This window comes from Mirounga leonina, unplaced genomic scaffold (assembly GCF_011800145.1).
Source record: "Mirounga leonina isolate KUSES-001 unplaced genomic scaffold, KU_Mleo_1.0 Mir_91, whole genome shotgun sequence".
Lineage (NCBI taxonomy): Eukaryota > Metazoa > Chordata > Mammalia > Carnivora > Phocidae > Mirounga > Mirounga leonina.
Genome location: NW_023270839.1, coordinates 17,034,050 through 17,047,603, shown reverse-complemented (window position 1 = coordinate 17,047,603; position 13,554 = coordinate 17,034,050). Strand labels below are relative to the sequence as shown.

General features: G+C 41.2%; 1 protein-coding gene across 2 annotated transcripts in view; it reads left to right on the top strand.

Annotated features, from left to right (window-relative positions):
- GPR176 (G protein-coupled receptor 176) overlaps positions 1-13,554 on the top strand; it is a 106,339-nt gene that overhangs the window by 50,905 nt on the left and 41,880 nt on the right. The window contains exon 3 of one of the 2 annotated variants that reach the window (XM_034993571.1): positions 12,025-12,038. The exons of the other annotated variant lie outside the window; for it this stretch is intronic. Within the exon in view, the coding sequence (XP_034849462.1) occupies positions 12,025-12,038 (14 nt within the window). The remainder of the gene's footprint in view (positions 1-12,024; positions 12,039-13,554) is intronic. 2 annotated transcript variants of the gene reach the window in all.

The following is a 13,554-nucleotide window of genomic DNA, read 5'->3' as shown; positions in this document are numbered from 1 at the left end:
CTTTAACATTTTTTTTTTTAAAGATTTTATTTATTTGACAGACACAGAGAGGGAACACAAGCAGGGTGAGTGGGAGAGGGAGAAGCAGGCTTCCCGTGGAGCAGGGAGCCCGATGCGGGGCTTGATCCCAGTACCCTGGGATCACGACCTGAGCCGAAGGCAGACACTTAACGACTGAGCCACCCAGGCACTCCTGTCTTTAACAGTTTTTAAAAAAAATTTAAGAGGGGGGAGGGGCAGGAGGAGAGAGAGTCTCAAGTAGAACCTGTGCTGAGCTCGGAGCCTGATGCAGGGCTCATTCTCATGACCCTGAGATCATGACCTGAGCTGAAACCAAGAGTCTGATGCTTAATGGACTGAACCACCCAAGTGTCCCTGTCCTTAACATTTTTATGAGAAATTTCTGAGTTGAAATACTAGAAGCCGTCTAGCTGACAGGTAACTGATGTGAACTGATGTTAGAGTCCCTGCTGAGCACCATCTATCTCTCACTCAGAAAGGGTGCAGAATGTCGTTAAAGGTGGATTGTCACAATCTTTAAAAATGAGATTTCTTTTGCAAATCTTTGTTAAAGGTATAGCTTCTTACCATGTTGACATCAAAATACAGTTTTACAATTAAATTTCAAATACTCTTCATACTATAGGGAGAATAACTCTATACTATGTAGTTCCTGAAAATATTTACTGCTATGGCTACATTAAATCATGGTTGATGGACTTTGCTAGCTGTCAGGATTGTGTGGAATCTTTTTTCTTAGATAAGGAGAGTGTTTGGAGGATTTCCATCTAGAGTTTATTGACTTCTTTCAGTTATAGTTTGCCAAAATGTTGGAATTCCTGGGACATTTCAGGGACTTACTGGGGCCATGATAGACAGAATGCTCCCAGTGAGGACATTCTCAACACCTCCCTTAGGAGAGTTTCTCTTCAGGGTAATTGGTGCCAAGTTCTTTAGTCGTCCACCTGGTTTGTGCTTGCTTTTTTTTTTTTTTTTTAAGATTTTATTTATTTATTTATTTGACAGAGAGAGAGAGAGCAGGAGAGCACAAGCAGTGGGAGCGGCAGAGGGAGAGGGAGAAGCAGGCCCCTGCCTAGCAGGGAGCCCGATGTGGGGCTCAATCCCAGGACCCTGGGATTATGACCTGAGCCAAAGGCAGTCGCTCAACCAACTGAGCCACCCAGGCGCCCTTGGTTTGTGCTTTCTAAATGGAGCCTGTTTCTGGATATTTGAAGGTGCCCAGCATAGTAATAATTAAGAATAGAGCTTATGGGGCGCCTGGGTGGCTCAGTGGGTTAAGCGTCTGACTTCGGCTCAGTTCATGATCTCAGTGTCCTGGGATTGGCTCCCTGCTCAGCAGACATTATGCTTCTCCCTTTCCGCTCCCTTTACCCCTCCCCCAACTCATGTGCTGGTGTGTGTGTCTGTGCGTGCATTGCGCGCCCACGCACGTGCGTGCACTCTCAAATAAATACATTCTTAAAAAGAATAGAATTTATGTTTTATTTGCAGGTGTGGCTTTAGCTTTGGGAAAATTGTAAAAACAATGTAAATATTTAACAGAAGAGCAGAGTCAGCAAGCCTCCTCAGGACCTAGAGGAGCATGGTCCTAAAATATCCTTCGCAAGCAAGTCTAGGTTAGCTTCTCTTGTCCACATGAGGGCCAGCCTGTGTTCTGAGTCCTCAGGTCTCTTTCTTCTTTATTGCCTGTATTCCCTTCTTCTTCTTCTTCTTCTTTTTTTTTTTTAGCCAACTGCACTGCAGTCAGTGACTGGAAAATTATGGCAAATTAAGTCATTTCCCGGCAGACATTCCAAAATTGTAGATGACAGAAGGGTGGAATCTGGAGGCAAAAGCACCAGATTAGGAATATTTGCCCTTGACTCTGTGTGTGATTCAAACAGGCCATTTAACTCCCCCTTAGAGATTGAAGCAGTCACTCTTGCTTCTGTTGTCCTTTGCAGGAGATGTGGAGAATGCATAAAGGGGAGTGCCCTGGGCAGGGGAGGAAAATGTGCCTGTCTTCCCCAGTCTTGGCAATGCTGAAGAAGCTGTTTCTTGGCTCAGGACAACCTGAAGCTCACCAGCCTGAATCCTTGCCTTTCCCAGGACTTGAAGCTTTTGTTTTAACACTTTTTTTTTTTTTTTAAGATTTTATTTATTTATCTGACAGAAAGACACAGCGAGAAAGTGAACACAAGCAGGGGGAGTGGGAGAGGGAGAAGCAGGCTTCCCGTGGAGCAGGGAGCCCGATGTGGGGCTCGATCCCAGAACCCCGGGATCATGACCTGAGCCAAAGGCAGACGCTTAACGACTGAGCCACCCAGGCGCCCCGAAGCTTTTGTTTTAAAATCTTCTGTCCACATCCTTTGCATTGCCCGTCCTCTCAACCACTATGAAAAGCACGTGTTCACGCCATTGTTCGTTCATTCATACTTATTTAGTGTATTTTTTAACTCTAGTGTTTTTATTTTTTATTATTTTATTTTTTAAAAGATTTTATTTATTAGAGAGAGAGAGCACAAGCAGGGGGAGCTGCAGGCAGATGCGGAGGGAGAAGGCGACTCCCCACTGAGCAGGGAGCCCAACATGAGGCTCGATCCCAGGACCCCGAGATCATGACCCAAGCTGAAGGCAGATGCTTAACTGACTGAGCCATCCAGGTGCCCCTAACTGTAGTGTTTTTAGTGGAATATCATTTACCTTGAAGTCTACAGTTTTTAATTATTTATGTAATTAGCAGAAATAGCAATAGCATTCTGTTTGAATTTAAGGCTTGGGGGGGCTACTTTATTTAATTTAAATTTTTTATTTATCAATTTAAAATTCCAGTATGGTTAACATACAGTGTTATATTATTTTCACGTGTACAATATAGTGATTTAACAATTGTATACATTTTTTAGCGCTCATAGGATACGTGTACTAGTAATCCCCTTAACTATTTCATCTATCCCTCCACCCGCCAACTTATCTCACTTAGTATTATATCCTGTAGGTCCATCTATGTAAGCCTTTTATTTGTGTGTGTCTGGTTAAAATCCACATAACATAAAATTTACCACCTTCACCAATTTTAAATGCACAGTACAGTATGTTAACTATATGTGCATTGTTGTGCAATAGATCTTTACAACTTCATCTTGCAAAACTGAAGCTCTTCACCCATTGAACAACAACCCTTTTCCCACTCCCTTCAACTAGTAGCAACCACCCTTGTGCTTTCTAAGAATTGAACTACTTTAGGAATTTCGTGTAAGTGGAATCTTGTAGTATTTGTTGTTTTGTGACTAGCTTATTTGACTTAGCCTAATGTCTTCAAGGTCCATCTGTGCTGTAGTATATGACAGGTTTTTCTCCCTTTTTAAGGCTGAATAATACTCGGTTTTATGTATATATTGTATTTTGTTTATCCATTCATCCATTGATGGATCCGTGGGTTGCTTCCACCACCTGGCTGTTGTGAATAATGCTCTGAACATGCAAACATGTTTTGGACATACACCCAGTCCCTACTTTGAATATTTTGGACATATGCCCAGAAGTGGTGTTGGTGGATCATATGGTAATTCCATTTTTAATTTTTTTTTGAGGAAAGTCCATACTGTTTTCCATAGTGGCAGTAGCATTTTACATTTCCACCAGTAGTACAAAAGTGTTCCAATTTCTTTCATTCATTTATCTAATTTCAGAGAGCGAGAGCGGAGGGGGGGAAGCAGGGGAGAGGGAGAGGGAGAGAATCTCAAGCAGGCTCCTGCAGCTGAGCACAAAAACCTGACTCAGGGCTCGATCAGATCATTACCCTGAGATCACAACGTGAGCCGAAACCAAGAGTCGGACACTCAACTGACTGAGTCACCCAGGCGCCTCAAAAGTGTTCTAATTTCTTTATATCCTTGCCGACACTTTTTTTTTTTTTTTGGTTGTTTGTTTTGATAGTAGTTATCATAATAGATGTGAGGGTGACATATTTTATGAGTGCCTATGGTATGCCAAGTAATGCTGCAGGCCTTGTAGATACAGTGGTAAATAAGACAGACAAGCCCTGCCCCTGAAGGGCTGGCTGGCTGGCTTATTATTTTTTTACTTTTTCAAAGATTTTATTTATTTATTTGAGAGAGAGAGGGCAAGCGAGCACGAGCGGGGGGTGGGGAGGGACAGAGGGAGAGGGAGAAGAGGTTCCCCACTGAGCAGGGAGCCCAATGTGGGACTCAATCCCAGGACCCTGAGATCATGACCTGAGTTGAAGGCAGACCCTTAACTGACTGAGCCACCCAGGTGCCCCCTGGCTTGCTTATTTATTTATTTATTTACCTTAGCTTTATGAGATACAACTGACATAACATTGTGTAAGTTGAAGGTGTATTGATTTGATACATTTATATATTGTAAAATGATTACCACCATAGTATTAGCTAAGTCCTCCATCCCATTACATAGGTACCATTACTTTTTTGGTGAGAACATTTAAGGTCTACTCACTTAGCAACATTAAAGTATATGACATGGTATTATTATAATCACCATGCTATACATTAGATCTCCAGAACTTGTTAATCTTATAATTGGAAGTTTGTACGCTTTGACCAACATCTCATCATTTCTCCCACCCCAGGCCATGGTGACCACCATTCTACTATCTGTTTCTTAGTTTGACTTTTTTAGATTCCACATATAAGTGAGATCATGTAGTATTTGTCTTTCTCTGTTTGACTTATTTCACTTAGCATAATTCCCTTAAGTTTCATCCATGTTGTCACAAATGGCAGAATTTCCTTTTCTTTGTCATGGCTGAATAATATTTCATTGTATTTCCGTATACCACATTTTCTTCCGTTCATCCGTTGACAGACACTTAAGTTGTTCCTGTATGTTGGTAATCGTGAGTAATGTTGCTATAAACATGGATGTGCAGATATCTCTACAAGATCTTGATTTCAGTTCCTTTGCACATATACTCAGAAGTGGAATTACTGGATCATATAGTAGTTCTACTTTTAATTTTTTGAGGAACCTGCGTATTTCCCATAGTGGCTAAAGCAGTTTCATTCCCACCAACAGTGCACAAGGGTTCCTTTTTCTTCACATCCTAGCCAATACTTGTTAGCCCTTGTCTTTTTGATGATAACCCCTAATGGACTCATTTAACTTTGTATCCCAGGTTGCTTTTCCATTAGTAATGATAGTTTCGAGCTAATGACATATGCATATTTTTTTTATCTGATACTTAAAAAAATCTGATACAGTATATACTTGTTGGGTAGCTAGTTAGGGTTAAGAATATGATTTCTGGGAGCACCTGGGTGGCTCAGTCAGTTAAGCATCTGCCTTCAGCTCAGATGCCGGGGTCTTGAGATTGAGCCCTGCCTCAGGCTCCCTGCTCAGCCAGGAGCCTGCTTCTCCCTCTCCCTCTCTCTGCCCCTCCCCCTGCTTGTGCTCTCTCTCTCTCTCTCTGTGTCATATAAACAAAATCTTAAAAAAAAAAAAAAAAAGAGGAGCACCTGGGTGGCTCAGTCTGTTAAGCGGCTGCCTTCGGCTCGGGTCATGATCCTGGGGTCTTGGGATCGAGCCCCACATCCGGCTCCCTGTTCAGTGGAGAGCCTGTTTCTCCCTCTCCATCTACCTGCCACTCTGCCTACTTGTGCTCTCTCTCTCTGTCAAATAAATAAATAAAATCTTCAAAAAAGAAAAAAAAGAGTATGATTTCTCTTCGGGCAAGAGAACAAACTTACAGGCCCATCTAGGATTCCCTCATGATTTTGTTTGCATTAGCAAATACATTTCGAAAAAATCCATGGGTCAAAGAGGTGTCTCAAGGTAAATCAAGGAGTATGTTAGATTTTTAACTGCTTGAACTGATAACTGACAAGTTGACTTCGCAAGTGAGCTACCCAGAAAATAATGGACTATTTTCCAGCTTGTTTTATAAAATTGTTACGATTACTTTTTGACTGCTACAGTCAAACAGAGTGCTGGACTTGACTTTTTTTGAAACACTGGCTAAGATTCTAGTCCCAGATGGTGAATATATGTCAATGGCTCTTACCAACTCTAGTTGATTGGTTGCAGCTGCCTGGAGTTGGGTGGATGTTGAGAAGGATTCTGTGATCTTGGACTGGGCTCAGAGGGAAAGCAGGCTCTGGCAAATTTTCAGTGTTTGCCATGGGAGAGAGAGGGGCAGTGGTAGTATGTGTGCTTTATGTGCACTGTAGGGCTATTTGGAAACTGTTCTCAAGCAAGAAATCACTGCTTGTGTGCGCTCACTCTCTCTCCTCTCTGTCAAATAAATAAAGTCTTAAAAAAAAAAAAAGAAATGATTGCCTTCATGATTATTTTCCCTACTTCTCATAATATTACAGTTGAGAAACTTCATCATTCTTTTCCTTTTCTGGGCCATCAGGAGACAGGAGACCAGAAGAATAAGAACAGCATGAAATAAAGGAATATGTAAGTCCCTTCCTTTAGGATCTATCAGTAGATTATTGTTGCCTGGTGAGCTGAATCTGATTCTGTGGCCTTGTGATACCCCTGGACCACAATAGCAAAAGGAGACTATTTAAGGGCAGATAGCAGCCAAGAAAACAATTACAATACAATGTCTAATGAAGGGACAAACCTGGAAATCCTTTTTTGGTCTTAGTCTTCAGTCACTGTTAACATTTTAGAAACAAAACGTATCTGAGACAAAAGAGAGGACTGGAAATGGCACCAAATCCTTCATGTGCTAAAACATATGCTCAAAAAAGAGAAAAGTGCTACTACTCTAAGTCTATGTTCTGAGAAAATCATTTTGGTATGTGAGATTGCCGTTGCTATGGCAACAAGGGGCTGCAGCCCACTGACTCGAGCTCCTAAGGAAAGTAAGAATTGATGTTTATGGATGAGAACCAAGTGCGGCCTTAGAGAAGCCTGAGCCCGGGATGTGTTCATTTAAGTGCCAGCCCCTCATCTGATGCCTCAGAGGAAATAAATTTTCTAAAACCTCATGATCATCTGCCTTTTGGTTTAGGTCTTCCAATTATCTTTCACCAGGTGAAGCATCCGTATCTGACATCAGGAAGAAAACACCTAAACAAGAACACTGAGTGGAAAACAATGTTTTTGGTTTTTTTGTGTTTTTTTTTAAAGATTTTATTTATTTATTTGAGACAGAGAGAATGAGATAGAGAGAGCACGAGAGGGAGGAGGGTCAGAGGGAGAAGCAGACTCCCCGCCGAGCAGGGAGCCCGATGCGGGACTCGATCCTGGGACTCCAGGATCATGACCTGAGCCGAAGGCAGTCGCTTAACCTACTGAGCCACCCAGGCGCCTGGAAAACAATGTTTTAAGGTGACAGTTAGCTTGAAGTAGATTGTTCGCAACTTCAGGGTAGGGGCCCCTGTCTTGTTCTGGTATTCATATTCTTGAGGAAAGAATGGAAACAAGGATTTCTGACTCAGTGGTGCTTCCTTGTTTCTGGTCTTTTCAGACTTAACGTTTTCTTCATTGATTTTGCATTGATTAGCAGCATCGCCTGTGTTGAACCTCGAAAGCTCTTCATCTATAGGGCAATTGTTTACATCCAGATTCTGAATGTTTTTCAAGAAGAGGATAAACTAACTGAACAGTAGTCTCAAATACCCTGTGTTTGTTAGAAGAGACTCTTCCTCATCTCAGGAAATGACACCCATTATCCATTCAGTTGTTCAAGTAAGAAACCTAGGAGTTTTTGACTTTATATTCTTTCTTTCACTCTTCACCATAAACCCATCAGCAAATAACTGTTGATTATAACTCCATAGTGTGTCCCAAATCTACCCACTTATCCCTGTTTCAACTCCCACTCTGTTAGTTTTAGCTTGTCATCTCTTGTCTGATGACTTTATGTTTACCTAACTGGTCTGTCTCTCACTCTCCTACTTTTTACTATTCATCCTCTCCATCGCCAACAGGTTGAGATACATATGTGTTTGTTTATTTTGAGATAACTGTAGATTGGCATGCAGTTGTAAGAAATAATACAGGGAAACTATGTATTCAGTTTCCCCCAATGGTAATATCTTGCATGATTATAGTACAATATCACAACTAGGATATTAACATCAGTACATCAAGAAATGGAAAATTTCCAGGTTGCCTGGGTGGCTCAGTAGAGCATCCAACTCTTGATATATTGTGTTTCCATTTTCATTTAGTTGAGTGCATCCTTTGATTGACCTTGAGGCTCCCTTTTTTGATCCATGGATTATTATATATTGTTTAGTTTGGAGATTTTTTCATCTTTCTTTTATTGATTTCTACTTTGATTTCATTGTGGTTGAAGAATATATTCTGTATGATTTAAATTTTTAAAAATTTATTAAAGGTTTTTTTTTTATGGCCATAGATGTGGTCTCTCTCGCGCTTTTTTTTTTTTGAGAGAGAGCATGAGCATGCGAGCAGGCGGGAGAGGGGCAGAGAGAGAAGAGCAAATCTTAAGCAGGCTCCAAGCCCAGTGCAGAGCTGGTGTGGGACTCCATCCCAGTACCCTGAGGTCATGACCTGAGCTGAAATCAAGAGTCAGATGCCTAACCAATTGGCCCCCCAGGTGCCCCGATATGGTCTATCTTGATATATTTTCATGAGCACTTGAAGAGAATGTATATTCTGCTATTGTTGGTGGAGTGTTCTGTAAATGTTGATTAGATCTTTAGTTTTCAGTAGGTTGACTATGATGTGTCTTTGTGTGGACTTCTTTGAGATTATCCTCTTTTGGGTTTACCCAGCTTCTTGAGTCAGTATGTTTACGTCTTTTGCAAAACTACATTTTAAAAAGATTTTATTTAATTATTTGCTGGGGGGGGGGCATAAGCAGGGGGAGCAGCAGAGGGAGAGGGAGAAGCAGGCTCCCTGCTGAGCAAGGACCCTGATAGGGGACTCAATCCCAGGACCCTGGGATCATGACCTGAGCCAAAGGCAGATGGTTAACTGACTGAGCCACCCAGGAGTCCTGAAAACTATATTTTTAGAAGCACCTCATGTAATATTCATGGATCCTGACATTTGAGGACCACTCTTCTGTTGCTCCATACTATTTAGGTGATATCCAGAGAATATCAAGGGAAATTTGCTCCTGATATTACTAAGAGCAATAGTAGCAATCCTTCTGATGCTTTACTAATGCTATTCTTTCTACCTTTCGCAGCAGAAAGAGAACTTTGGTGGAAAGTGATAGAATAACATCTTTATAGCAGTTTAACAGCTTTTGCTCTCAGCTTTATAGGCCTCCCCTAATGAGGGAAATGAGTCCAAATCACATAGAAAAGAAGATAGCAGTTGCTGCCCTGTGTTCTGAAACTGGGCTCAGTTCCCAGGAGATCTTTAAGCTATTTTTTGATTGAAGTCAGCACTTTTTCCCCCCCTGTTAACTGCACCTGCTGCCATCAGATGTCTAGTACTTTAAAAATAATATCTACACTAGGGGGAGATTTATTGCAGTATAAATCCAGATGACATCTTAGCTGGGAATTTGACTTTTTTCCCTCCACCTCAGACAGAGCCACATTTATGTAGTAATAATAATCTTTTGCACTAGCAGAGAGCGCCATCGATCTGTCAATCCACTGATACGCTCACACTCCAGATGGGGACTCAGAAAATGTGATTCTGAGAGTCCCTTCTGGATTCCCTGTAACTGGGGCTGACCCTGGATTTCGAAGGCTCTGGTTAAGTTGATGACAACTCTCATGGTGGCTGTGGTGTATGGTGTGGGGGTGGCTGGACACCAGCCTCTTAATATTCAGGATTCAGTTGAATCCCTAGGTTGGTCTGACAATGGTCCAAACCAAGGATAATAAAAATAATGATTTAGAAGTATGAATGTTTTTCCTTGATTATGAATTACCTTATAAATCCATATAGGTGAGGCCATTTTGTGTTAGCTTTTGTCCCCGGCTTTCAGGGCACTGGCCCTCTTCAAATTCTTCTCCCCACCCCATGTTTTTCTAGGATTCAAATGGGGGCACTTCACACACACTCTCAAAAGTCTAGATGCCTCTGTGACAGCCACATTTATTTCCTCTTCCATTTCAGCCCTCTGGCTCTGATTCCACATCTGCGGGTGCCTTCTTCGTTAAATCGAATCTCCTCTATTCTTTCTTCTAGGCTGAGATGACCTCCTTCTTCCCCCAGAGTCCAAGAAATTTGCCTCTTTTCATCTCCCTGTGTTCAAGGCACTGGTTAAAGTTTCTCACAGAGTGTCTGAATTTTTCTTTTTTTGAACAAAGGGGCTTGGGCAGGGCTGTGGGACTGGAGTGCTTCTAATACAGGGTGGTCCGAGGTCCTATATCGTATGGTGAGTCAGGAACACCATTCTCAGTAGGTGGTACAAGTGTACATTTACACATAGCAATGGAAGAGACAACATAGGTAAAAATGTGTTCTGAGGGTGTCGTGATCTGGTGGGGAGCTGATGGCTCTGATTATCACCCTTCCGGCAGAGCATGGCAGATACGTAACGTATGCATTGTGATAATTAACCTGTGCAGTTAGGACGATTTCACAGATACTGGCTTCAGTTAACTTTGGTAAGAAACTAAATGATAATCTTCTCATATAGAGTAATTCCACAATGACTGTTTAGGTATCATGATACACTGTTGTTTAAAGTAGTATCCTATTTGCAACAACATGGATGGATCTAGAGAGTATAAAGCTAAGTGAAATAAATCAGTCAGAGAAAGACAAAGACCATATGATTTCACTCGTATGTGGAATTTAAGAAACAAAGGGGGTGAAAGAGACAAAAAAAACCCCAGACTCTTAACTATAGAGAACAAATTGATGGTTATCAGAGGGGAGTTGGGTGGGGGATGGGTGAGATAGGTGAAGGCGCTTAAGAGAACACTTACATGATGAGCACTGAGTAACTTATAAAAGTTTTGAATCACTATATTGTACACTTTAATATAACACTGTATGTTATCTAACTGGCATTAAAATAAAATTAAAAAAAATTTTTTTTTAAGTGTGTACTTTCTGCTAAAAAGAAAGTCCATATTTGTCTCTGGTATCAAGTGTTTGTTATAAATTATTATTATTATTATTAAACAAACTGTTTATTGAAAAAATAAAAATAAAATTATTATAAATCTTTATTATTTATAACAATTTGTTTACCTATCTGTTCTATATAAAGAAAGTACTTGATACATTTTTTTTTTGATACATTATTGAAAACAGCTTAGTTTAAGCCAAATCAAACTCATCTAAAACCTCCGGAGCTTGTGAACAGTCCCCTTTCTCCACTGGGCCTAGAGATTATTTGATTGTCTGGACCTACTTAGGTTATTGCAGATGGAAACAAATCTTCTGCAAGAGCTGGTTCTGCACCAGCTTCAGCATTGTAGATCATTTAAGCATTGTTTGATGTCTCCCGAGGACTGCTTCACGTGTGCCTTAAGTGTAGCGACTTGCTGGCAGTAAGAATTTTTTCCTTTAGTCATTTAGTTTTTTGCTTAATTATTTCTTCTTACAGTTTTATTTTTTTTTATTTTTTAATTTTTTTAAAGATTTTATTTATTTATTCATGACAGAGAGAGAGAGAGAGAGAGGCAGAGGGAGAAGCAGGCTCCCCGCAGAGCAGGGAGCCCGATGCGGGACTCGATCCCGGGACTCTGGGATCATGACCTGAGCCGAAGGCAGACGCTTAACCATCTGAGCCACCCAGGCGCCCCTCTTCTTACAGTTTTATTTATTAGCTCTTTATCCTGTACTTACTTGATAATATTCTGGCTGTTGCATCCTTTCCCAAACCTAAAGCAGAAGAACAAGGGTAAAAATGTACCCCAAAGTCTAGGTGACGGCGACTAACTTTAAGTGCCTGCGTGTGCACAGTGTGAAAAATCCCACTTTCTCTGTCTCTTTATACATTTTATTAGAAGGGCGTTGGGGCAGCTGGCCGGCTCAGGCGGTAGAGCATGCAATGCTTGATCTTGGGGTCGTGAGTTCAAGCCCCACGTTGGGCATGAAGCTTACTTAAAAGTGCCTTGTGAAGGGTCTGCCCAGAGTAAAAGAGATGAGTGTCGTTAACTGTGGCAGAGACTGTGGGATGTTCTCCAGCAGCCTTTCCCACTCTTTCCATAACAGTAGAAACCCTGATTTTTAGATGGGCACTGGGCTGCCCAGAGTAAAGATAGGCTCCATGACAACCTGTGTGGTCATGCGACCAATGTAACATGTCACATGATAGCTTCCTGGAATTTTCCTTGAAGACAGTTGGCACGTGCTGATGGGAAAATTAAATGAGGGAAATGACTCCAAATCACATAGAAAAGAAGATAGCAGTTGCTGCGTTTTGTCAGTTTCTCCATCCCTCCTTCTGCTCTGCTGCCCAAAATACAGATATGTTGGGGGGAGCCTTAGTTGCCACCTTGGGCTGTGAGGATGGGGGCCCTGTGTTTGGGTAAGAGAGTGAGCTAGAAAGATGTTGAGAATTCTATGAGGCAGAGGCCCCTGTAACCTGTCCTCACTTTTCGTAAGAGACTGAAAGATATCTTTGTCTCGTATTTCCTATTTGGCCAAATCCGATCTTAAGTGATACAGTGATGCTACCCTTTAGGAAGGGAGATTTCATAACCTAGTTCCTGGAAACTTATTATAGGGCTTAATCATCCTGAAGGACAAAATATTCCTTTTTGCTTTTTAAAGAGTATCTTTGAATCAGTCTGTTCCTGTTTTCTCTTGTTCACGTCTCTGAAAATGGAGAACCGTTTGTTGACTCCTTATAATACATGTTTGTATTATAAGATTTTTATTTTGCCTTGATTTTGTAGCTTTTTATCAATCAGTGGATTTGGAACTTGAAATAATTACCATTTAACTTTTTGAAAAATATTCATAATAAATCTAGGCTTGGGGGGAGGTTCTAATTATGCCTGTGATTTGTTATTAGGGATTACAACTCTTGGCGAAATGAATAAGCTGTTTGCTGAACTGTGAGGGGAGGAGGCACAGAGAGAATGCATTGACCCTATAATATCTGGAGGAGAGTTCGGAGAAAAGGACTTTCTCTGTGTGTGCAAGTGAGTGAGAGAAAGAAAAGAGAGTATCTTCAAAGCAAAGACACTTCCTCAGTTTAACTGGTGCCCTGTCTTATGGCTTCCTGGGGAGCAGAAGGCTCATGCCAGTGAGGCAGCCATGTCAGATTCCTCAGGTGCCTGAAAGAGGGGCCTCTCTCTGAGATGCCACACGCATTTCTGTGCCAGCCAGCTGTCTTCATACTCTGACTCATTCAGGAGACTACATTTCCTGCAAAAGTCACTCAAAGCATCCTTTAAAGGAAATGTAATTATATACATATTAAGACTTCCCTCATTTATGTGCCCCCCTCACCTTCAGACACACACTGACTCACCTTCTTTTCCCCTAAATAACAGCTTTATTGAGATATAATTTTAGTATATTCAAAGTTGTACACCTATTACCACAATCAATTTGAGAACATTTTCATCACTGCAAAAAGAAACCCTGTACTCACTGGCATCCCTATTTTCTTTCTTTCTTTCTTTCTTTCTTTCTTTCTTTCTTTCTTTCTTT